The 25,919-nt window shown below is 55.6% G+C and overlaps 1 protein-coding gene across 2 annotated transcripts; it reads right to left on the bottom strand.

Annotated features, from left to right (window-relative positions):
* Window positions 1-15,787: 15,787 nt before the first annotated feature.
* Window positions 15,788-25,541, bottom strand: SLC22A15 (solute carrier family 22 member 15; the record flags this gene model as incomplete). Of its 2 annotated transcripts, none has more annotated exon segments than XR_008889402.1 (10): window positions 15,788-16,288; window positions 16,412-16,717; window positions 18,082-18,154; window positions 18,229-18,334; window positions 18,429-18,514; window positions 19,812-19,952; window positions 21,725-21,940; window positions 22,007-22,136; window positions 23,685-23,849; window positions 25,409-25,541. XR_008889402.1 is itself a non-coding variant. In XM_056560870.1 (10 exon segments), coding segments are annotated over 10 exon segments (1,293 nt in total), but the record flags the coding sequence as incomplete, so codon positions are not given.
* Window positions 25,542-25,919: the final 378 nt, after the last annotated feature.

Here is a 25,919-nt window from a genome sequence, read left to right as displayed (position 1 = left end):
AGTGGTCAGTAGTGTTCTGTGGTCCTGGTTAGGTGAGTGGTCAGTAGTGGTCTGTGGTCCTGGTTAGCTGACTGGTCAGTAGTGGTCTGTGGTCCTGGTTTGGTGAGTGGTCAGTAGTGGTCAGTGGTCCTGGTTAGGTGAGTGGTCAGTAGTGTTCAGTGGTCCTGGTTAGGTGAGTGGTCAGTAGTGTTCAGTGGTCCTGGTTAGGTGAGTGGTCAGTAGTGGTCTGTGGTCCTGGTTAGGTGAGTGGTCAGTAGTGGTCTGTGGTCCTGGTTAGGTGAGTGGTCAGTAGTGGTCTGTGGTCCTGGTTAGGTGAGTGGTCAGTAGTGGTCTGTGGTCCTGGTTAGGTGAGTGGTCAGTAGTGGTCTGTGGTCCTGGTTAGCTGACTGGTCAGTAGTGGTCTGTGGTCCTGGTTAGCTGACTGGTCAGTAGTGGTCTGTGGTCCTGGTTAGGTGAGTGGTCAGTAGTGGTCTGTGGTCCTGGTTAGCTGACTGGTCAGTAGTGGTCTGTGGTCCTGGTTAGGTGAGTGGTCAGTAGTGGTCTGTGGTCCTGGTTAGCTGACTGGTCAGTATTGGTCTGTGGCCCTGGTTAGGTGAGTGGTCAGTAGTGGTCTGTGGTCCTGGTTAGGTGAGTGGTCAGTAGTGTTCTGTGGTCCTGGTTAGGTGAGTGGTCAGTAGTGGACTGTGGTCCTGGTTAGCTGACTGGTCAGTAGTGGTCTGTGGTCCTGGTTAGGTGAGTGGTCAGTAGTGGTCTGTGGTCCTGGTTAGCTGACTGGTCAGTAGTGGTCTGTGGTCCTGGTTAGGTGAGTGGTCAGTAGTGGTCAGTGGTCCTGGTTAGGTGAGTGGTCAGTAGTGTTCAGTGGTCCTGGTTAGGTGAGTGGTCAGTAGTGGTCTGTGATCCTGGTTAGGTGAGTGGTCAGTAGTGGTCTGTGGTCCTGGTTAGGTGAGTGGTCAGTAGTGGTCTGTGGTCCTGGTTAGGTGAGTGGTCAGTAGTGGTCTGTGGCCCTGGTTAGGTGAGTGGTCAGTAGTGTTCAGTGGTCCTGGTTAGGTGAGTGGTCAGTAGTGTTCAGTGGTCCTGGTTAGGTGAGTGGTCAGTAGTGGTCTGTGGTCCTGGTTAGCTGACTGGTCAGTAGTGGTCTGTGGTCCTGGTTAGGTGAGTGGTCAGTAGTGGTCTGTGGTCCTGGTTAGGTGAGTGGTCAGTAGTGTTCAGTGGTCCTGGTTAGGTGAGTGGTCAGTAGTGTTCAGTGGTCCTGGTTAGGTGAGTGGTCAGTAGTGGTCTGTGATCCTGGTTAGGTGAGTGGTCAGTAGTGGTCTGTGGTCCTGGTTAGGTGAGTGGTCAGTAGTGGTCTGTGGTCCTGGTTAGGTGAGTGGTCAGTAGTGGTCTGTAGCCCTGGTTAGGTGAGTGGTCAGTAGTGGTCTGTGGTCCTGGTTAGGTGAGTGGTCAGTAGTGGTCTGTGCTCCTGGTTTGGTGAGTGGTCAGTAGTGGTCTGTGGCCCTGGTTAGGTGAGTGGTCAGTAGTGGTCTGTGGCCCTGGTTAGGTGAGTGGTCAGTATTGGTCTGTGGCCCTGGTTAGGTGAGTGGTCAGTAGTGGTCTGTGGTCCTGGTTAGGTGAGTGGTCAGTAGTGGTCTGTGCTCCTGGTTAGGTGAGTGGTCAGTAGTGGTCTGTGCTCCTGGTTAGGTGAGTGGTCAGTAGTGGTCTGTGGTCCTGGTTAGGTGAGTGGTCAGTAGTGGTCTGTGGTCCTGGTTAGGTGAGTGGTCAGTAGTGGTCTGTGGTCCTGGTTAGGTGAGTGGTCAGTAGTGGTCTGTGGTCCTGGTTAGGTGAGTGGTCAGTAGTGGTCTGTGGTCCTGGTTAGGTGAGTGGTCAGTAGTGGTCTGTGGTCCTGGTTAGGTGAGTGGTCAGTAGTGGTCTGTGGCCCTGGTTAGGTGAGTGGTCAGTAGTGGTCTGTGGCCCTGGTTAGGTGAGTGGTCAGTAGTGGTCTGTGGCCCTGGTTAGGTGAGTGGTCAGTAGTGGTCTGTGGTCCTGCTTAGGTGAGTGGTCAGTAGTGGTCTGTGGTCCTGCTTAGGTGAGTGGTCAGTAGTGGTCTGTGGTCCTGGTTAGGTGAGTAGTGGTCTGTGGCCCTGGTTAGGTGAGTGGTCAGTATTGGTGTGTGGCCATGGTTAGGTGAGTGGTCAGTAGTGGTCTGTGGTCCTGGTTAGGTGAGTGATCAGTAGTGGTCTGTGGCCCTATTTAGGTGAGTGGTCAGTAGTGGCCAGTGGCCCTGATTCAGTGAGTGGTCAGTAGGGGTCTGTGGTCCTGGTTAGGTGAGTGGTCAGTAGTCCTGGTTAGGTGAGTGGTCAGTAGGGGGTCTGTGGCCCTGGTTAGGTGAATGGTCAGTAGTGGTCTGTGGTCCTGGTTAGGTGAGTGGTCAGTAGTGGTCTGTGGTCCTGGTTAGGTGAGTAGTGGTCTGTGGCCCTGGTTAGGTGAGTGGTCAGTATTGGTCTGTGGCCCTGGTTAGGTGAGTGGTCAGTAGTGGTCTGTGGTCCTGGTTAGGCGAGTGGTCAGTAGTGGTCTGTGGCCCTAGTTAGGTGAGTGGTCAGTAGTGGCCAGTGGCCCTGATTAAGTGAGTGGTCAGTAGGGGTCTGTGGTCCTGGTTAGGTGAGTGGTCAGTAGTGGTCTGTGGTCCTGGTTAGGTGAGTGGTCAGTAGGGGGTCTGTGGCCCTGGTTAGGTGAATGGTCAGTAGTGGTCTGTGGTCCTGGTTAGGTGAGTGGTCAGTAGTGGTCTGTGGTCCTGGTTAGGTGTGTGGTCAGTAGTGGTCTGTGGTCCTAGTTAGGTGAGTAGTGGTCTGTGGCCCTGGTTAGGTGAGTGGTCAGTATTGGTCTGTGGCCCTGGTTAGGTGAGTGGTCAGTAGTGGTCTGTGGTCCTGGTTAGGTGAGTGGTCAGTAGTGGTCTGTGGCCCTAGTTAGGTGAGTGGTCAGTAGTGGTCTGTGGTCCTGGTTAGGTGAGTGGTCAGTAGTGGTCTGTGGTCCTGGTTTGGTGAGTGGTCAATAGTGGTCAGTGGTCCTGGTTAGGTGACAGGTCAGTAGTGGTCTGTGGCCCTGGTTTGGTGAGTGGCCAGTAGTGGTCTGTGGTCCTGGTTTGGTGAGTGGTCAGTAGTGGTCAGTGGTCCTGGTTAGGTGACAGGTCAGTAGTGGTCTGTGGTCCTGGTTAGATGAGTGGTCAGTAGTGGTCTGTGGCCCTGGTTAGGTGAGTGGTCAGTAGTGGTCTGTGGTCCTGGTTAGGTGAGTGGTCAGTAGTGGTCTGTGGTCCTGGTTAGGTGAGTGGTCAGTAGTGGTCTGTGGTCCTGGTTAGGTGAGTGGTCAGTAGTGGTCTGTGGTCCTGGTTGAGTGGTCAGTAGTGGTCTGTGGTCCTGGTTAGGTGAGTGGTCAGTAGTGGTCTGTGGTCCTGGTTTAGTGAGTGGTCAGTAGTGGTCTGTGGTCCTGGTTAGATGAGTGGTCAGTAGTGGTCTGTGGCCCTGGTTTGGTGAGTGGTCAGTAGTGGTCTGTGGCCCTGGTTTGGTGAGTGGTCAGTAGTGGTCTGTGGCCCTGGTTAGGTGAGTGGTCAGTAGTGGTCTGTGGTCCTGGTTAGGTGAGTGGTCAGTAGTGGTCTGTGGCCCTGGTTAGCTGACTGGTCAGTAGTGGTCTGTGGTCCTGGTTTAGTGAGTGGTCAGTAGTGGTCTGTGGTCCTGGTTAGCTGACTGGTCAGTAGTGGTCTGTGGTCTTGGTTTGGTGAGTGGTCAGTAGTGGTCAGTGGTCCTGGTTAGGTGAGTGGTCAGGAGTGTTCAGTGTTCCTGGTTAGGTGAGTGGTCAGTAGTGTTCAGTGTTCCTGGTTAGGTGAGTGGTCAGTAGTGTTCAGTGGTCCTGGTTAGGTGAGTGGCCAGTAGTGGTCTGTGGTCCTGGTTAGGTGAGTGGTCAGTAGTGGTCTGTGGTCCTGGTTAGGTGAGTGGTCAGTAGTGGTCTGTGGTCCTGGTTAGGTGAGTGGTCAGTAGTGGTCTGTGGTCCTGGTTAGGTGAGTGGTCAGTAGTGTTCTGTGGTCCTGGTTAGGTGAGTGGTCAGTAGTGGTCTGTGGTCCTGGTTAGCTGACTGGTCAGTAGTGGTCTGTGGTCCTGGTTTGGTGAGTGGTCAGTAGTGGTCAGTGGTCCTGGTTAGGTGAGTGGTCAGTAGTGTTCAGTGGTCCTGGTTAGGTGAGTGGTCAGTAGTGTTCAGTGGTCCTGGTTAGGTGAGTGGTCAGTAGTGGTCTGTGGTCCTGGTTAGGTGAGTGGTCAGTAGTGGTCTGTGGTCCTGGTTAGGTGAGTGGTCAGTAGTGGTCTGTGGTCCTGGTTAGGTGAGTGGTCAGTAGTGGTCTGTGGTCCTGGTTAGGTGAGTGGTCAGTAGTGGTCTGTGGTCCTGGTTAGCTGACTGGTCAGTAGTGGTCTGTGGTCCTGGTTAGCTGACTGGTCAGTAGTGGTCTGTGGTCCTGGTTAGGTGAGTGGTCAGTAGTGGTCTGTGGTCCTGGTTAGCTGACTGGTCAGTAGTGGTCTGTGGTCCTGGTTAGGTGAGTGGTCAGTAGTGGTCTGTGGTCCTGGTTAGCTGACTGGTCAGTATTGGTCTGTGGCCCTGGTTAGGTGAGTGGTCAGTAGTGGTCTGTGGTCCTGGTTAGGTGAGTGGTCAGTAGTGTTCTGTGGTCCTGGTTAGGTGAGTGGTCAGTAGTGGACTGTGGTCCTGGTTAGCTGACTGGTCAGTAGTGGTCTGTGGTCCTGGTTAGGTGAGTGGTCAGTAGTGGTCTGTGGTCCTGGTTAGCTGACTGGTCAGTAGTGGTCTGTGGTCCTGGTTAGGTGAGTGGTCAGTAGTGGTCAGTGGTCCTGGTTAGGTGAGTGGTCAGTAGTGTTCAGTGGTCCTGGTTAGGTGAGTGGTCAGTAGTGGTCTGTGATCCTGGTTAGGTGAGTGGTCAGTAGTGGTCTGTGGTCCTGGTTAGGTGAGTGGTCAGTAGTGGTCTGTGGTCCTGGTTAGGTGAGTGGTCAGTAGTGGTCTGTGGCCCTGGTTAGGTGAGTGGTCAGTAGTGTTCAGTGGTCCTGGTTAGGTGAGTGGTCAGTAGTGTTCAGTGGTCCTGGTTAGGTGAGTGGTCAGTAGTGGTCTGTGGTCCTGGTTAGCTGACTGGTCAGTAGTGGTCTGTGGTCCTGGTTAGGTGAGTGGTCAGTAGTGGTCTGTGGTCCTGGTTAGGTGAGTGGTCAGTAGTGTTCAGTGGTCCTGGTTAGGTGAGTGGTCAGTAGTGTTCAGTGGTCCTGGTTAGGTGAGTGGTCAGTAGTGGTCTGTGATCCTGGTTAGGTGAGTGGTCAGTAGTGGTCTGTGGTCCTGGTTAGGTGAGTGGTCAGTAGTGGTCTGTGGTCCTGGTTAGGTGAGTGGTCAGTAGTGGTCTGTAGCCCTGGTTAGGTGAGTGGTCAGTAGTGGTCTGTGGTCCTGGTTAGGTGAGTGGTCAGTAGTGGTCTGTGGTCCTGGTTAGGTGAGTGGTCAGTAGGGGTCTGTGGTCCTGGTTAGGTGAGTGGTCAGTAGTGGTCTGTGGCCCTGATTAAGTGAGTGGTCAGTAGTGGTCTGTGGTCCTGGTTAAGTGAGTGGTCAGTAGTGGTTTGTGGTCCTGGTTAGGTGAGTGGTCAGTAGTGGTCTGTGGTCCTGCTTAGGTGAGTGGTCAGTAGTGGTCTGTGGTCCTGCTTAGGTGAGTGGTCAGTAGTGGTCTGTGGTCCTGGTTAGGTGAGTAGTGGTCTGTGGCCCTGGTTAGGTGAGTGGTCAGTATTGGTGTGTGGCCCTGGTTAGGTGAGTGGTCAGTAGTGGTCTGTGGTCCTGGTTAGGTGAGTGATCAGTAGTGGTCTGTGGCCCTAGTTAGGTGAGTGGTCAGTAGTGGCCAGTGGCCCTGATTCAGTGAGTGGTCAGTAGGGGTCTGTGGTCCTGGTTAGGTGAGTGGTCAGTAGTCCTGGTTAGGTGAGTGGTCAGTAGGGGGTCTGTGGCCCTGGTTAGGTGAATGGTCAGTAGTGGTCTGTGGTCCTGGTTAGGTGAGTGGTCAGTAGTGGTCTGTGGTCCTGGTTAGGTGTGTGGTCAGTAGTGGTCTGTGGTCCTAGTTAGGTGAGTAGTGGTCTGTGGCCCTGGTTAGGTGAGTGGTCAGTATTGGTCTGTGGTCCTGGTTAAGTGAGTGGTCAGTAGTGGTCTGTGGCCCTGGTTAGGTGAGTGGTCAGTAGTGGTCTGTGGCCCTGGTTAGGTGAGTAGTCAGTAGTGGTCTGTGGCCCTGGTTAGGTGAGTAGTCAGTATTGGTCTGTGGTCCTGGTTAGGTGAGTGGTCAGTATTGGTCTGTGGTCCTGGTTAGGTGAGTGGTCAGTAGTGGTCTGTGGCCCTGGTTAGGTGAGTGGTCGGTAGTGGTCTGTGGCCCTGGTTAGGTGAGTGGTCAGTAGTGGTCTGTGGTCCTGGTTAGGTGAGTGGTCAGTAGTGGTCTGTGCTCCTGGTTAGGTGAGTGGTCAGTAGTGGTCTGTGGCCCTGGTTAGGTGAGTGGTCAGTAGTGGTCTGTGGCCCTGGTTAGGTGAGTGGTCAGTATTGGTCTGTGGCCCTGGTTAGGTGAGTGGTCAGTAGTGGTCTGTGGTCCTGGTTAGGTGAGTGGTCAGTAGTGGTCTGTGCTCCTGGTTAGGTGAGTGGTCAGTAGTGGTCTGTGCTCCTGGTTAGGTGAGTGGTCAGTAGTGGTCTGTGGTCCTGGTTAGGTGAGTGGTCAGTAGTGGTCTGTGGTCCTGGTTAGGTGAGTGGTCAGTAGTGGTCTGTGGTCCTGGTTAGGTGAGTGGTCAGTAGTGGTCTGTGGTCCTGGTTAGGTGAGTGGTCAGTAGTGGTCTGTGGTCCTGGTTAGGTGAGTGGTCAGTAGTGGTCTGTGGTCCTGGTTAGGTGAGTGGTCAGTAGTGGTCTGTGGCCCTGGTTAGGTGAGTAGTCAGTAGTGGTCTGTGGCCCTGGTTAGGTGAGTAGTCAGTATTGGTCTGTGGTCCTGGTTAGGTGAGTGGTCAGTATTGGTCTGTGGTCCTGGTTAGGTGAGTGGTCAGTAGTGGTCTGTGGCCCTGGTTAGGTGAGTGGTCAGTAGTGGTCTGTGGCCCTGGTTAGGTGAGTAGTCAGTAGTGGTCTGTGGCCCTGGTTAGGTGAGTAGTCAGTATTGGTCTGTGGTCCTGGTTAGGTGAGTGGTCAGTATTGGTCTGTGGTCCTGGTTAGGTGAGTGGTCAGTAGTGGTCTGTGGCCCTGGTTAGGTGAGTGGTCAGTAGTGGTCTGTGGCCCTGGTTAGGTGAGTGGTCAGTAGTGGTCTGTGGTCCTGGTTAGGTGAGTGGTCAGTAGTGGTCTGTGCTCCTGGTTAGGTGAGTGGTCAGTAGTGGTCTGTGGCCCTGGTTAGGTGAGTGGTCAGTAGTGGTCTGTGGCCCTGGTTAGGTGAGTGGTCAGTATTGGTCTGTGGCCCTGGTTAGGTGAGTGGTCAGTAGTGGTCTGTGGTCCTGGTTAGGTGAGTGGTCAGTAGTGGTCTGTGCTCCTGGTTAGGTGAGTGGTCAGTAGTGGTCTGTGCTCCTGGTTAGGTGAGTGGTCAGTAGTGGTCTGTGGTCCTGGTTAGGTGAGTGGTCAGTAGTGGTCTGTGGTCCTGGTTAGGTGAGTGGTCAGTAGTGGTCTGTGGTCCTGGTTAGGTGAGTGGTCAGTAGTGGTCTGTGGTCCTGGTTAGGTGAGTGGTCAGTAGTGGTCTGTGGTCCTGGTTAGGTGAGTGGTCAGTAGTGGTCTGTGGTCCTGGTTAGGTGAGTGGTCAGTAGTGGTCTGTGGCCCTGGTTAGGTGAGTGGTCAGTAGTGGTCTGTGGCCCTGGTTAGGTGAGTGGTCAGTAGTGGTCTGTGGTCCTGCTTAGGTGAGTGGTCAGTAGTGGTCTGTGGTCCTGCTTAGGTGAGTGGTCAGTAGTGGTCTGTGGTCCTGGTTAGGTGAGTAGTGGTCTGTGGCCCTGGTTAGGTGAGTGGTCAGTATTGGTGTGTGGCCATGGTTAGGTGAGTGGTCAGTAGTGGTCTGTGGTCCTGGTTAGGTGAGTGATCAGTAGTGGTCTGTGGCCCTATTTAGGTGAGTGGTCAGTAGTGGCCAGTGGCCCTGATTCAGTGAGTGGTCAGTAGGGGTCTGTGGTCCTGGTTAGGTGAGTGGTCAGTAGTCCTGGTTAGGTGAGTGGTCAGTAGGGGGTCTGTGGCCCTGGTTAGGTGAATGGTCAGTAGTGGTCTGTGGTCCTGGTTAGGTGAGTGGTCAGTAGTGGTCTGTGGACCTGGTTAGGTGAGTAGTGGTCTGTGGCCCTGGTTAGGTGAGTGGTCAGTATTGGTCTGTGGCCCTGGTTAGGTGAGTGGTCAGTAGTGGTCTGTGGTCCTGGTTAGGCGAGTGGTCAGTAGTGGTCTGTGGCCCTAGTTAGGTGAGTGGTCAGTAGTGGCCAGTGGCCCTGATTAAGTGAGTGGTCAGTAGGGGTCTGTGGTCCTGGTTAGGTGAGTGGTCAGTAGTGGTCTGTGGTCCTGGTTAGGTGAGTGGTCAGTAGGGGGTCTGTGGCCCTGGTTAGGTGAATGGTCAGTAGTGGTCTGTGGTCCTGGTTAGGTGAGTGGTCAGTAGTGGTCTGTGGTCCTGGTTAGGTGTGTGGTCAGTAGTGGTCTGTGGTCCTAGTTAGGTGAGTAGTGGTCTGTGGCCCTGGTTAGGTGAGTGGTCAGTATTGGTCTGTGGCCCTGGTTAGGTGAGTGGTCAGTAGTGGTCTGTGGTCCTGGTTAGGTGAGTGGTCAGTAGTGGTCTGTGGCCCTAGTTAGGTGAGTGGTCAGTAGTGGTCTGTGGTCCTGGTTAGGTGAGTGGTCAGTAGTGGTCTGTGGTCCTGGTTTGGTGAGTGGTCAATAGTGGTCAGTGGTCCTGGTTAGGTGACAGGTCAGTAGTGGTCTGTGGCCCTGGTTTGGTGAGTGGCCAGTAGTGGTCTGTGGTCCTGGTTTGGTGAGTGGTCAGTAGTGGTCAGTGGTCCTGGTTAGGTGACAGGTCAGTAGTGGTCTGTGGTCCTGGTTAGATGAGTGGTCAGTAGTGGTCTGTGGCCCTGGTTAGGTGAGTGGTCAGTAGTGGTCTGTGGTCCTGGTTAGGTGAGTGGTCAGTAGTGGTCTGTGGTCCTGGTTAGGTGAGTGGTCAGTAGTGGTCTGTGGTCCTGGTTAGGTGAGTGGTCAGTAGTGGTCTGTGGTCCTGGTTGAGTGGTCAGTAGTGGTCTGTGGTCCTGGTTAGGTGAGTGGTCAGTAGTGGTCTGTGGTCCTGGTTTAGTGAGTGGTCAGTAGTGGTCTGTGGTCCTGGTTAGATGAGTGGTCAGTAGTGGTCTGTGGCCCTGGTTTGGTGAGTGGTCAGTAGTGGTCTGTGGCCCTGGTTTGGTGAGTGGTCAGTAGTGGTCTGTGGCCCTGGTTAGGTGAGTGGTCAGTAGTGGTCTGTGGTCCTGGTTAGGTGAGTGGTCAGTAGTGGTCTGTGGCCCTGGTTAGCTGACTGGTCAGTAGTGGTCTGTGGTCCTGGTTTAGTGAGTGGTCAGTAGTGGTCTGTGGTCCTGGTTAGCTGACTGGTCAGTAGTGGTCTGTGGTCTTGGTTTGGTGAGTGGTCAGTAGTGGTCAGTGGTCCTGGTTAGGTGAGTGGTCAGGAGTGTTCAGTGTTCCTGGTTAGGTGAGTGGTCAGTAGTGTTCAGTGTTCCTGGTTAGGTGAGTGGTCAGTAGTGTTCAGTGGTCCTGGTTAGGTGAGTGGCCAGTAGTGGTCTGTGGTCCTGGTTAGGTGAGTGGTCAGTAGTGGTCTGTGGTCCTGGTTAGGTGAGTGGTCAGTAGTGGTCTGTGGTCCTGGTTAGGTGAGTGGTCAGTAGTGGTCTGTGGTCCTGGTTAGGTGAGTGGTCAGTAGTGTTCTGTGGTCCTGGTTAGGTGAGTGGTCAGTAGTGGTCTGTGGTCCTGGTTAGCTGACTGGTCAGTAGTGGTCTGTGGTCCTGGTTTGGTGAGTGGTCAGTAGTGGTCAGTGGTCCTGGTTAGGTGAGTGGTCAGTAGTGTTCAGTGGTCCTGGTTAGGTGAGTGGTCAGTAGTGTTCAGTGGTCCTGGTTAGGTGAGTGGTCAGTAGTGGTCTGTGGTCCTGGTTAGGTGAGTGGTCAGTAGTGGTCTGTGGTCCTGGTTAGGTGAGTGGTCAGTAGTGGTCTGTGGTCCTGGTTAGGTGAGTGGTCAGTAGTGGTCTGTGGTCCTGGTTAGGTGAGTGGTCAGTAGTGGTCTGTGGTCCTGGTTAGCTGACTGGTCAGTAGTGGTCTGTGGTCCTGGTTAGCTGACTGGTCAGTAGTGGTCTGTGGTCCTGGTTAGGTGAGTGGTCAGTAGTGGTCTGTGGTCCTGGTTAGCTGACTGGTCAGTAGTGGTCTGTGGTCCTGGTTAGGTGAGTGGTCAGTAGTGGTCTGTGGTCCTGGTTAGCTGACTGGTCAGTATTGGTCTGTGGCCCTGGTTAGGTGAGTGGTCAGTAGTGGTCTGTGGTCCTGGTTAGGTGAGTGGTCAGTAGTGTTCTGTGGTCCTGGTTAGGTGAGTGGTCAGTAGTGGACTGTGGTCCTGGTTAGCTGACTGGTCAGTAGTGGTCTGTGGTCCTGGTTAGGTGAGTGGTCAGTAGTGGTCTGTGGTCCTGGTTAGCTGACTGGTCAGTAGTGGTCTGTGGTCCTGGTTAGGTGAGTGGTCAGTAGTGGTCAGTGGTCCTGGTTAGGTGAGTGGTCAGTAGTGTTCAGTGGTCCTGGTTAGGTGAGTGGTCAGTAGTGGTCTGTGATCCTGGTTAGGTGAGTGGTCAGTAGTGGTCTGTGGTCCTGGTTAGGTGAGTGGTCAGTAGTGGTCTGTGGTCCTGGTTAGGTGAGTGGTCAGTAGTGGTCTGTGGCCCTGGTTAGGTGAGTGGTCAGTAGTGTTCAGTGGTCCTGGTTAGGTGAGTGGTCAGTAGTGTTCAGTGGTCCTGGTTAGGTGAGTGGTCAGTAGTGGTCTGTGGTCCTGGTTAGCTGACTGGTCAGTAGTGGTCTGTGGTCCTGGTTAGGTGAGTGGTCAGTAGTGGTCTGTGGTCCTGGTTAGGTGAGTGGTCAGTAGTGTTCAGTGGTCCTGGTTAGGTGAGTGGTCAGTAGTGTTCAGTGGTCCTGGTTAGGTGAGTGGTCAGTAGTGGTCTGTGATCCTGGTTAGGTGAGTGGTCAGTAGTGGTCTGTGGTCCTGGTTAGGTGAGTGGTCAGTAGTGGTCTGTGGTCCTGGTTAGGTGAGTGGTCAGTAGTGGTCTGTAGCCCTGGTTAGGTGAGTGGTCAGTAGTGGTCTGTGGTCCTGGTTAGGTGAGTGGTCAGTAGTGTTCAGTGGTCCTGGTTAGGTGAGTGGTCAGTAGTGGTCTGTGGTCCTGGTTAGGTGAGTGGTCAGTAGTGTTCAGTGGTCCTGGTTAGGTGAGTGGTCAGTAGTGGTCTGTGGTCCTGGTTAGGTGAGTGGTCAGTAGTGGTTTGTGGTCCTGGTTAGGTGAGTGGTCAGTAGTGGTCTGTGGCCCTGGTTAGGTGAGTGGTCAGTAGTGTTCAGTGGTCCTGGTTAGGTGAGTGGTCAGTAGTGGTCTGTGGTCCTGGTTAGCTGACTGGTCAGTAGTGGTCTGTGGTCCTGGTTAGGTGAGTGGTCAGTAGTGGTCTGTGGTCCTTGGTTCAGATGTTTGCTGCCGCCATAGTACAAGAATCAGAGCAAAAACGACATAAATTATTAATAAATGTTCCTGCAGAAAGTGGATAAAGTTAAACAATCGGTTTGTTCGGTGTTTACAGTAAAGACAAGATGAAGGGCGACGCAGAGTCAACAAACCGGAACATTAGGGAGGGGCGGCCTCTGTGACATCGATTGTGTGCACCCGGGACACTGCAGAGCGGTTATATCTTCACCCAGGACACAGCAGAGCGGTTATATCCTCACCCGGGACACAGCAGAGCGGTTCTATCCTCACCCGGGACACTGCAGAGCGGTTATATCCTCACCCGGGACACTGCAGAGCGGTTCTATCCTCACCCGGGACACTGCAGAGCGGTTATATCTTCACCCAGGACACAGCAGAGCGGTTATATCCTCACCCGGGACACTGCAGAGCGGTTCTATCCTCACCCGGGACACTGCAGAGCGGTTCTATCCTCACCCGGGACACTGCAGAGCGGTTCTATCCTCACCCGGGACACTGCAGAGCGGTTCTATCCTCACCCGGGACACTGCAGAGCGGTTCTATCCTCACCCGGGACACTGCAGAGCGGTTCTATCCTCACCCAGGACACTGCAGAGCGGTTCTATCCTCACCCAGGACACAGCAGAGCGGTTCTATCCTCACCCGGGACACTGCAGAGCGGTTCTATCCTCACCCGGGACACTGCAGAGCGGTTCTATCCTCACCCGGGACACAGCAGAGCGGTTATATCCTCACCCGGGACACTGCAGAGCGGTTCTATCCTCACCCGGGACACTGCAGAGCGGTTCTATCCTACCCCAGGACACAGCAGAGCGGTTCTATCCTCACCTGGGACACAGCAGAGCGGTTATATCCTCACCCGGGACACCCGGGACCACTACTGACCACTCACTTAACCAGGACCAAAAACCACTACTGATCACTCATCTAACCAGGGCCACATTCCACTATTAGCCACTCACCTAACGAGGGCCACAGACCACTACACCAGGGCCACAGTCCACTACTAACCATTCACCTAGCCAGGACCACAGTCCACTACTGACCATTCACCTAGCCAGGACCACAGTCCACTACTGACCATTCACCTAGCCAGGACCACAGTCCACTACTGACCATTCACCTAGCCAGGACCACAGTCCACTACTGACCATTCACCTAGCCAGGACCACAGTCCACTACTGACCATTCACCTAGCCAGGACCACAGTCCACTACTGACCACCTAGCCAGGACCACAGTCCACTACTGACCATTCACCTAGCCAGGACCACAGTCCACTACTGACCATTCACCTAGCCAGGACCACAGTCCACTACTGACCATTCACCTAGCCAGGACCACAGTCCACTACTGACCATTCACCTAGCCAGGACCACAGTCCACTACTGACCACTCACCTAGCCAGGACCACAGTCCACTACTGACCATTCACCTAGCCAGGACCACAGTCCACTACTGACCATTCACCTAGCCAGGACCACAGTCCACTACTGACCATTCACCTAGCCAGGACCACAGTCCACTACTGACCATTCACCTAGCCAGGACCACAGTCCACTACTGACCATTCACCTAGCCAGGACCACAGTCCACTACTGATCAGACCACACAGAGACCGATCACTGACCACACCCAGCCCGATCACTGGCCACGCCCAGCCAGCCCTGATCCCACCCAGCCCGTTAACACACACCTATCCTGCCTGACGGAGGGAAGGCGGCCAAAAGATCCCACAACAACGAGACATCACATGACCAAAGAGACTCAGGAACTGATGAGAAAGTAATCGACATGGACCGGTCTGTAAAGGGTTACAAAGCATTTATAACGTGTTGGAATGCCAGCGAACCACGAGGAGAGCCATTATCCACAAATAGAGAAAGATTGGAACAGTGGCCAACCTTCCCGGGAGCGGCCGGCCGACCAGAATGACCCCAGGAGGTCACAAAAGAACCACAAGACCCAAAGAACTTCAGGCCTCACTTAAGGTCAAAGGAACAAGGCAAAAATGGCCTCCATGGAGGAGAAGGAGCGGCCATCAGATTGTGACCTCAAGGTGACGCGCACTGACTGACAGTGATCCAAGACAAGAGCGCGCCAAACACCCCACCACCATGTGACTGCTGCTGAGAGGGGCAATTACTTGTTAACCTACCTGAGCCCTCATGGTTCTATGTGATCTCCAATAATAAATGAAATGATCCCCCCCTCCTCTAATAATAATATGACTGCTGACCCCGCCCTCTAATGATGGGATGACTCTGCTGACCACGCCCTCTAATGATAATGAGATGACTCTGCTGACCCTGCCTTCTGATAGATGACTCTGCTAACCCCGCCCTCTAATGATAATGAGATGACTCTGCTGACCCCGCCCTCTGATAGATGACTCTGCTGACCCCGCCCTCTAATGATAATTAGATGACTCTGCTAACCCCGCCCTCTAATGATAATTAGATGACTCTGCTGACCCTGCCTTCTGATAGATGACTCTGCTAACCCCGCCCTCTAATGATAATGAGATGACTCTGCTGACCCCGCCCTCTAATGATAATGAGATGACTGCTGACCCCGCCCTCTAATGATAATGAGATGAATCTGCTAACCCCGCCCTCTAATGATAGATGACTCTGCTGACCCCGCCCTCTAATGATAATGAGATGACTCTGCTGACCCCGCCCTCTAATGATAATGAGATGACTCTGCTGACCCCGCCCTCTAATGATAATGAGATGAATGCAGACTCCGCCCTCTAATGATAATGAGATGAATGCAGACTCCGCCCTCTAGTGACAATGAGATGACTCGGCTGCCCCGCCCTCTAATGATGAGATGACTCTGCTGACCCTGCCCTCTAATAATGAGATGACTCTGCTGACCCCGCCCTCTACTGATAATGAGATGACTGCTGACCCCGCCCTCTAACCCCAGACACAGTGACTGCCCAATTCTTGTGTTTACTATAAATCGCCTCCAGTCCAAAGAGCCCGATTCACAGACGTCAGGATACGGTCATCTGAAGAGTACACCACCCCCCCCAACAGGGTGTGCAGTGACCCCCCCCCCCCCAACAGGGTGTGCAGTGACCCCCCCCCGACAGGGTGTGCAGTGACCCCCCCCACCCCCCCCGACAGGGTGTGCAGTGACCCCCCCACCCCCCCCAACAGGGTGTGCAGTGACCCCCCCCCGACAGGGTGTGCAGTGACCCCCCCCACCCCCCCAACAGGGTGTGCAGTGACCCCCCCACCCCCCCCCCGACAGGGTGTGCAGTGACCACCCCACCCCGACAGGGTGTGCAGTGACCCCCCCCCCCCCCCCCCCCGACAGGGTGTGCAGTGACCCCACCCCCGACAGGGTGTGCAGGCCCCGCTCTCATGGCACATGTGCAAACAATCCCCCCCCCCACGGCACCATGTGCAGGACTCCTGCCTCCCCTCCCCCATACACCACTCACTGCCCATCCTTCCCTGGTATCTGGGTCACTGCTTTCCCTCGGGGTTATGGATTTTTGGCGCGGACCATGTGACGGCCGAGCGGACACATCAGCCACCATAATGTATAACTAATGGAGAGTTTATAATAAATTAAATAGTCTTTATTTAGAGAACGGTAACAGCAGCAGCAACGCCCTCCACCGGGCACCGACCCCCGATCAGAGGCCGAGACGTGTGGGGACCTGGAGGGCGGTCATGTGGGAACACACGGGGTTCAGGAGAATCCAGAAGATGGCGGTATCTGTTCCCAAAGCACAGGAACCCTTACCCCCCCACCCCCACTGGCACACAAGACCCTCCGCCTCACTGGCACACAAGACCCTCCCCCTCACTGGCACACAAGACCTTCCCCCTCACTGGCACACAAGACCTTCCCCCTCACTGGCACACAAGACCCTCCCCCTCACTGGCACACAAGACCTTCCCCCTCACTGGCACACAAGATCCTCCCCCTCACTGGCACACAAGACCCTCCCCCTCACTGGCACACAAGACCCTCCCCCTCACTGGTACACAAGACCCTCCCCCTCACTGGCACACAAGACCCTCCCCCTCACTGGCACACAAGACCCTCCCCCTCACTGGTACACAAGACCCTCCCCCTCACTGGCACACAAGACCCTCCCCCTCACTGGCACACAAGACCCTCCGCCTCACTGGCACACAAGACCCTCCGCCTCACTGGCACACAAGACCCTCCCCCTCACTGGCACACAAGACCCTCCGCCTCACTGGCACACAAGACCCTCCGCCTCACTGGCACACAAGACCCTCCGCCTCACTGGCACACAAGACCCTCCGCCTCACTGGCACACAAGACCCTCCGCCTCACTGGCACACAAGACCCTCCGCCTCACTGGCACACAAGACCCTCCCCCTCACTGGCACACAGGACCCTCCGCCTCACTGGCACACAGGACCCTCTGCTCCGCAGGAATCACAGTTCCTCTGGTACACAAGACCCTTTGCCCCTGTGGCACACAGAACCCTTCGCCTCCCCGTTAAGGCTTTGTTTTTGTAAACTCTGATGAGGGGTCAAGGGGGTGTGGTCAGAGCTCCTCTTCCTCCTCACTGGACACCTCCGCTCCCATCCCCGGCTCAGCCTGCAGAGACAATAGAGATATCAGAGAATGAGGACCCCATTCCACTATCATGGAGGGGCAGTGTGTGTGTGGGGCATAGTGGGGGCCAAATCCAATCCTGTGGCCCTTTATACTGAAACCCACCCTGAAGATGGCAGATCCCCCATATAAAGAGAGTGGGTCACCTCCCATCATGGCCGCAGTCACATTGTGACACCAGTGAGGGGCCAGCAGGTCACATGGTCAGGTAGGTAGTCTGACCTGTGCGGCGTCTTCCCTTAGCAGACAGGACTCCTCCTCCTCCAGGCAGTGATATGTGGACACCTGTAGGTCACTCAGCGTCTGCGGCAGCGGACAGTTCAGCGTCTCGGGTAACAGGAGGCTGAGGAGCCCGGCGGTCACCCCCGAGGAGCCAAACACCACGTAAGGGAGAACCCACCAGACCGAGCGCTGTGGAGAGACAGACACCACGTCAGAGACCACACAGACCGACACCACGTCAGAGACCACACAGACCGACACCACGTCAGAGACCACACAGACCGACACCACGTCAGAGACCACACAGACCGACACCACGTCAGAGACCACACAGACCGACACCACGTCAGAGACCACACAGACCAACACCACACAGACCAACACCACGTCAGAGACCACACAGACCGACACCACGTCAGAGACCACACTGACAGACACCACGTCAGAGACCACACAGAGACACCACGTCTCTGACACAGACCGACCCCACGTCTCTACCACGTCAGAGACCACACAGACCGACACCACGTCAGAGACCACACAGACCGACACCACGTCAGAGACCACACAGACCGACACCACGTCAGAGACCACACTGACCAACACCACACAGACCAACACCACGTCAGAGACCACACAGACCGACACCACGTCAGAGACCACACTGACCGACACCACGTCAGAGACCACACTGACCGACACCACGTCAGAGACCACACTGACCGACACCACGTCAGAGACAGACACCACATCAGAGACCACACAGACCAACACCACACAGACCGACACCACATCAGAGACAGACACATCAAGTCAGAGACCACAGATTGACACCACGTCAGTTGACAGACATCAGAGACCACAGACTGATGTGGTGTCTGTGTCGTCCTTGACGTGGTGTCAGTCTGTGGTCTCTGATGTGTCTGTCTCTGATGTGGTGTCTATCGTCTCTGACGTGGTGTCAGAGACCGACATCACATTAGAGACAGACACATCAGAGACCACAAAGACCGACACCACATCAGAGACAACAAAGACCTACACCACATCAGAGACCACAAAGACTGACACCACATCAGAGACCACAAAGACTGACACCACATCAGAGACTGACACCACATCAGACAGACATGACGTCAGAGATCACACAGACCGACACCACGTCAGAGACAGACACATCAAGTCAGAGACCACACAGACCGACACGTCAGAGACCACACAGACCGACACCACGTCAGAGACCACACAGACCGACACCACGTCAGAGACAGACACATCAAGTCAGAGACCACAAACTGACATCACATCAGACATCACGACTGACACCACATCAGACAGACATCACGTCAGAGATCACACTGACCGACATCACGTCAGAGACCACACAGACCGACACCACGTCAGAGACCACACAGACCGACACCACGTCAGAGACCACACAGACCGACACCACGTCAGAGACCACACAGACCGACACCACGTCAGAGACCTCCCAAGACCCAGCAGCGCGCGATTCTGGAGAACACTATGCATATATATAGCGCTATACATACCAGAGCGGGGACGAACGGCGCAATGATTCCTCCAAAGCGAGAGAACATGGAGCAGACGCCCATCCCCAGACTCCTGCAGACAGCAGAGGACACAGATATAAGGTGGTGAGACAAACTCCCAGCAGGCACCAGGAGGGGGCGCCGTACCTGACAGTGGTGGGATACAGCTCCGAGGTGTAGATATAGACGATGTTAAAGGCCGCGCTGATACAAAGCTTTCCGAGGAGTGAGAACGTCTGACTGCTCCACCAGCCTGGAGGGGAGAACAAAGCACACAGGTGTATCCAACTCTGCAGGTATCTCAGCCTCAGCATAAAGAGAGGTATCCAAGCCCGTGTCCCCCGTACCTCTCTGCCCAGGGGCGGCCATAATGATCAGACACGAGACTCCACCGAGACTCAGGAAGCCACAAAGTGTTCTGCGCCGGCCACAGCTGAAAAAACACAAAGTAACAAACCCTCAGCTCAACAGAGAACAGGACCATAGGGGCCCCAGGAAGGCAACACCCTACCCTCACCCGGGGCCCCCACTACTACCCTGGACCCAGCACTCCCCTCTTATGGCTGATTAGATACATGCTCAGGGGATACACCCAGCACTCCCCTCTTATGGCTGATTAGATACATGCTCAGGGGATACACCCAGCACTCCCCTCTTATGGTTGATTAGATACATGCTCAGGGGATACACCCAGCACTCACCTCTTATGGCCGATTAGATACATGCTCAGGGGATACACCCAGCACTCCCCTCTTATGGCCGATTAGATACATGCTCAGGGGATACACCCAGCACTCCCCTCTTATGGCTGATTAGATACATGCTCAGGGGATACACCCAGCACTCACCTCTTATGGCCGATTAGATACATGCACAGGGGATACACCCAGCACTCACCTCTTATGGTTGATTAGATACATGCACAGGGGATACACCCAGCACTCACCTCTTATGGTTGATTAGATACATGCACAGGGGATACACCCAGCACTCACCTCTTATGGCCGATTAGATACATGCACAGGGGATACACCCAGCACTCCCCTCTTATGGCCGATTAGATACATGCACAGGGGATACACCCAGCACTCCCCTCTTATGGCCGATTAGATACATGCACAGGGGACACACCCAGCACTCACCTCTTATGGTTGATTAGATACATGCACAGGGGATACACCCAGCACTCACCTCTTATGGTTGATTAGATACATGCACAGGGGATACACCCAGCACTCACCTCTTATGATTGATTAGATACATGCACAGGGGATACACCCAGCACTCACCTCTTATGGCCGATTAGATACATGCACAGTGGATACACCCAGCACTCACCTCTTATGGCCGATTAGATACATGGACAGGGGATACACCCAGCACTCACCTCTTATGGCCGATTAGATACATGCACAGGGGATACACCCAGCACTCACCTCTTATGATTGATTAGATACATGCACAGGGGATACACCCAGCACTCACCTCTTATGGCTGATTAGATACATGCACAGTGGATACACCCAGCACTCACCTCTTATGGTTGATTAGATACATGCACAGGGGATACACCCAGCACTCACCTCTTATGATTGATTAGATACATGCACAGTGGATACACCCAGCACTCACCTCTTATGGCCGATTAGATACATGCACAGTGGATACACCCAGCACTCACCTCTTATGATTGATTAGATACATGCACAGGGGATACACCCAGCACTCACCTCTTATGATTGATTAGATACATGCACAGTGGATACGCTGGGACCTCGGCGAGGCCGGATAGCGCCAGGTTGAAGTAGATGTTTCCCCCCAGGTCTCCGGTGCTGAGTGTCAGTCCGTAATACACCAGACTGCAGACAAACCTGAAAAAGGGCGAGTACGGGGTGAGTGGGGGTCTCCTCTCTACTGGGGTCCTTAGTACAGAGCGCAGAACACCCTCCCCCCCCCAGTACAGAGAGGAGACCCCCCCCCCCCTCACCCCAGTACAGAGAGGAGACCCCCCCCCCCCCCTCACCCCAGTACAGAGAGGAGACCCCCCCCCCACCCCAGTACAGAGAGGAGACCCCCCCCCCACCCCAGTACAGAGAGGAGACCCCCCCCCCCCTCACCCCAGTACAGAGAGGAGACCCCCCCCCCTCACCCCAGTACAGAGAGGAGACCCCCCCCCCCCCCTCACCCCAGTACAGAGAGGAGACCCCCCCCCCCCCCTCACCCCAGTACAGAGAGGAGACCCCCCCCCCTCACCCCAGTACAGAGAGGAGACCCCCCCCCCCCCCTCACCCCAGTACAGAGAGGAGACCCCCCCCCCTCACCCCAGTACAGAGAGGAGACCCCCCCCCTCACCCCAGTACAGAGAGGAGATCCCCCCCCCCCCCTCACCCCAGTACAGAGAGGAGATCCCCCCCCCCCCCTCACCCCAGTACAGAGAGGAGATCCCCCCCCCCCCTCACCCCAGTACAGAGAGGAGATCCCCCCCCCCCCTCACCCCAGTACAGAGAGGAGATCCCCCCCCCCCTCACCCCAGTACAGAGAGGAGATCCCCCCCCCCCCTCACCCCAGTACAGAGAGGAGACCCCCCCCCCCTCACCCCAGTACAGAGAGGAGACCCCCCCCCCTCACCCCAGTACAGAGAGGAGCCCCCCCCCCCCCCTCACCCCAGTACAGAGAGGAGACCCCCCCCCCCTCACCCCAGTACAGAGAGGAGACCCCCCCCCCCTCACCCCAGTACAGAGAGGAGACCCCCCCCCCCCTCACCCCAGTACAGAGAGGAGACCCCCCCCCCCCTCACCCCAGTACAGAGAGGAGACCCCCCCCCCCCCCTCACCCCAGTACAGAGAGGAGACCCCCCCCCCCCCTCACCCCAGTACAGAGAGGAGACCCCCCCCCCCTCACCCCAGTACAGAGAGGAGACCCCCCCCCCCTCACCCCAGTACAGAGAGGAGACCCCCCCCCCCCTCACCCCAGTACAGAGAGGAGACCCCCCCCCCTCACCCCAGTACAGAGAGGAGACCCCCCCCCCTCACCCCAGTACAGAGAGGAGACCCCCCCCCCCTCACCCCAGTACAGAGAGGAGACCCCCCCCCCCTCACCCCAGTACAGAGAGGAGACCCCCCCCCCCTCACCCCAGTACAGAGAGGAGACCCCCCCCCCTCACCCCAGTACAGAGGAGACCCCCCCCCCCCTCACCCCAGTACAGAGAGGAGACCCCCCCCCCTCACCCCAGTACAGAGAGGAGACCCCCCCCCTCACCCCAGTACAGAGAGGAGACCCCCCCCCCTCACCCCAGTACAGAGAGGAGACCCCCCCCCCCTCACCCCAGTACAGAGAGGAGACCCCCCCCCCTCACCCCAGTACAGAGAGGAGACCCCCCCCTCACCCCAGTACAGAGAGGAGACCCCCCCCCTCACCCCAGTACAGAGAGGAGACCCCCCCCCCCTCACCCCAGTACAGAGAGGAGACCCCCCCCCCCCTCACCCCAGTACAGAGAGGAGACCCCCCCCCCCTCACCCCAGTACAGAGAGGAGACCCCCCCCCCTCACCCCAGTACAGAGAGGAGACCCCCCCCCCCTCACCCCAGTACAGAGAGGAGACCCCCCCCATTACCCCAGTACAGAGAGGAGACCCCCCCACTCACCAGGCCCACATCATGAGCAGTGTTCGGCGGCGCAGTACCGCGCTGCGGCAGATGCTGAGGATCTTGGACCGGGAGGCGCCGCTGTCCTTCTGCCGGGGGGTCAGGGCGAAGGGTTTGGGTTTGGAGCGGTTCAAGCGTCCCAGGAGGAGCAGCGCGTCCCGAGCGTCCTGCAGGCGGCCCTGAGCGTACAGCCAGCGCGGAGACTCCGGGATCCACCTACACAGAGCGACACCATCAGTGACCGACCACAGAGGAGACCACGACCAACACACGAATACTCACAGCGACAGCAGCAAGATGGCCGCACCCTGGACATTCACCACCAGCGCCAGGAGACGCCACCAGCGCACGAAGAATCCGATGAGCGCGAACTGTGCGATCCCCAGCGCAAAACACAGACTGGACAGAGAGCCTGGAGGGGGCAAGAGCGGGGTCAGAGGGGACGTCACATGATGGGGGCGGCAAGAGCGGGGTCAGAGGGGACGTCACATGATGGGGGCGGCAAGAGCGGGGTCAGAGGGGACGTCACATGATGGGGGCGGCAAGAGCGGGGTCAGAGGGGACGTCACATGATGGGGGCGGCAAGAGCGGGGTCAGAGGGGACGTCACATGATGGGGGCGGCAAGAGCGGGGTCAGAGGGGACGTCACATGATGGGGGGGTCACATACAGGAGGTCAGAGGGGACGTCACATGATGGGGGGGACATCACATACAGGAGGTCAGAGGGGACGTCACATGATGGGGGGGACATCACATACAGGAGGTCAGAGGGGACGTCACATGATGGGGGGGACATCACATACAGGAGGTCAGAGGGGACGTCACATGATGGGGGGGACATCACATACAGGAGGTCAGAGGGGACGTCACATGATGGGGGGGGACATCACATACAGGAGGTCAGAGGGGACGTCACATGATGGGGGGGGACATCACATACCGGAGGTCAGAGGGGACGTCACATGATGGGGGCGGCAAGAGGGGTGTAAGAGGGAACGTCACATGATGGGGGCGGCAAGAGCGGGGTCAGAGGGGACGTCACATGATGGGGGCGGCAAGAGCGGGGTCAGAGGGGACGTCACATGATGGGGGCGGCAAGAGCGGGGTCAGAGGGGACGTCACATGATGGGGGCGGCAAGAGCGGGGTCAGAGGGGACGTCACATGATGGGGGCGGCAAGAGCGGGGTCAGAGGGGACGTCACATGATGGGGGCGGCAAGAGCGGGGTCAGAGGGGACGTCACATGATGGGGGCGGCAAGAGCGGGGTCAGAGGGGACGTCACATGATGGGGGGGTCACATACAGGAGGTCAGAGGGGACGTCACATGATGGGGGGGACATCACATACAGGAGGTCAGAGGGGACGTCACATGATGGGGGGGACATCACATACAGGAGGTCAGAGGGGACGTCACATGATGGGGGGGACATCACATACAGGAGGTCAGAGGGGACGTCACATGATGGGGGGGACATCACATACAGGAGGTCAGAGGGGACGTCACATGATGGGGGGGACATCACATACCGGAGGTCAGAGGGGACGTCACATGATGGGGGGGACATCACATACCGGAGGTCAGAGGGGACGTCACATGATGGGGGGGTCACATACAGGAGGTCAGAGGGGACGTCACATGATGGGGGGGTCACATACAGGAGGTCAGAGGGGACGTCACATGATGGGGGGGGTCACATACAGGAGGTCAGAGGGGACGTCACATGATGGGGGGGTCACATACAGGAGGTCAGAGGGGACGTCACATGATGGGGGGGTCACATACAGGAGGTCAGAGGGGACGTCACATGATGGGGGGGACACATACAGGAGGTCAGAGGGGACGTCACATGATGGGTGGGTCACATACAGGAGGTCAGAGGGGACGTCACATGATGGGGGGGTCACATACAATAGAGTTGGGACACAGATGAATGGGTGGCTCAGATCATGTGACATTACCCACTAATGCCCAGTAGGTGGCACCAATGCATTCATTAAGCAGCACGAAGGCGACCAGGGACATCCCCCCGTTCATCACTCCCACCATAAAGCGAGTACCAAGGAAGACGGGGAAGGAAGGAGACATGGCGTTCACCAGCGAGAAGACGATGTCCAGCGCCAAACCTGCAAGAGACGTCACATGACCCCACACCGCTAACACTGGAGGATAAAACATGATGTAACAGCAGAATAGTGAGCGCAGCTCTGGAGGATAAGACATGATGTGACAGCAGAATAGTGAGTGCAGCTCTGGAGGATAAGACAGGATGTAACAGCAGAATAGTGACTGCAGCTCTGGAGGATAAGACACAATGTAACAGCAGAATAGTGAGTGCAGCTCTGGAGGATAATACTTGATGTAACCTCAGAATAGTGACTGCAGCTCTGGAGGATAAGACAGGATGTAACAGCAGAATAGTGAGTGCAGCTCTGGAGGATAAGACACAATGTAACAGCAGAATAGTGAGTGCAGCTCTGGAGGATAATACTTGATGTAACCTCAGAATAGTGAGTGCAGCTCTGGAGGATAAGACAGGATGTAACAGCAGAATAGTGACTGCAGCTCTGGAGGATAAGACAGGATGTAACAGCAGAATAGTGAGTGCAGCTCTGGAGGATAAGACAGGATGTAACAGCAGAATAGTGACTGCAGCTCTGGAGGATAAGACAGGATGTAACAGCAGAATAGTGAGTGCAGCTCTGGAGGATAAGACAGGATGTAACAGCAGAATAGTGAGTGCAGCTCTGGAGGATAAGACAGGATGTAACAGCAGAATAGTGACTGCAGCTCTGGAGGATAAGACAGGATGTAACAGCAGAATAGTGAGTGCAGCTCTGGAGGATAAGACAGGATGTAACAGCAGAATAGTGACTGCAGCTCTGGAGGATAAGACAGGATGTAACAGCAGAATAGTGAGTGCAGCTCTGGAGGATAAGACAGGATGTAACAGCAGAATAGTGAGTGCAGCTCTGGAGATAAGACAGGATGTAACAGCAGAATAGTGACTGCAGCTCTGGAGGATAAGACAGGATGTAACAGCAGAATAGTGAGTGCAGCTCTGGAGGATAAGACAGGATGTAACAGCAGAATAGTGAGTGCAGCTCTGGAGGATAAGACAGGATGTAACAGCAGAATAGTGAGTGCAGCTCTGGAGGATAAGACAGGATGTAACAGCAGAATAGTGAGTGCAGCTCTGGAGGATAAGACAGGATGTAACAGCAGAATAGTGAGTGCAGCTCTGGAGGATAAGACAGGATGTAACAGCAGAATAGTGAGTGCAGCTCTGGAGGAGAAGACATGATGTAACAGCAGAATAGTGACTGCAGCTCTGGAGGATAAGACAGGATGTAACAGCAGAATAGTGAGTGCAGCTCTGGAGGATAAGACAGGATGTAACAGCAGAATAGTGAGTGCAGCTCTGGAGGATAAGACAGGATGTAACAGCAGAATAGTGAGTGCAGCTCTGGAGGATAAGACATGATGTGACAGCAGAATAGTGAGTGCAGCTCTGGAGGATAAGACAGGATGTAACAGCAGAATAGTGAGTGCAGCTCTGGAGGATAAGACAGGATGTAACAGCAGAATAGTGAGTGCAGCTCTGGAGGATAAGACAGGATGTAACAGCAGAATAGTGAGTGCAGCTCTGGAGGATAAGACAGGATGTAACATTCGGATCACTTACCGGTCACATACACCCACTTTCTGCCAAACTGGTCGGATAATTGTCCGAACGAGACGACTCCGACCAGGACTCCTCCGAAGAAGATGGAGCTGGCGGCACTGACCTTGTAGGCCTGAGCGTCCACCAGAGACCACTGAGGAGGAGACACGTACAGAGCGGTGACCACAGAGATACGGGGCGGCTATATCACTGTACACATATATATATATATACTAGCAGAGTACACGGCGTTGCCCGGTTTTTGCTTCCTAAAAAGGAAAATCAACAAAAGAGGAAACTTTTGACCTGATATCCCGACCCCATATTCTTACCCCCTATCCCGACCCCATGTCCTGTCCTTATGTCCCATCCTCATATCCCGACCCCCTATCCCGACCCCATGTCCTGTCCTTATGTCCCATCCTCATATCCCGACCCATATCCTGTCCTTATGTCCCATCCTCATATCCTGACCCCCTATCCCGACCCCATATCCTGTCCTTATGTCCCATCCTCATATCCCGACCCCCTA

Source organism: Hyla sarda, chromosome 2 (assembly GCF_029499605.1).
Source record: "Hyla sarda isolate aHylSar1 chromosome 2, aHylSar1.hap1, whole genome shotgun sequence".
NCBI lineage: Eukaryota > Metazoa > Chordata > Amphibia > Anura > Hylidae > Hyla > Hyla sarda.
This window is presented reverse-complemented; position numbering and strand designations above follow the sequence as displayed.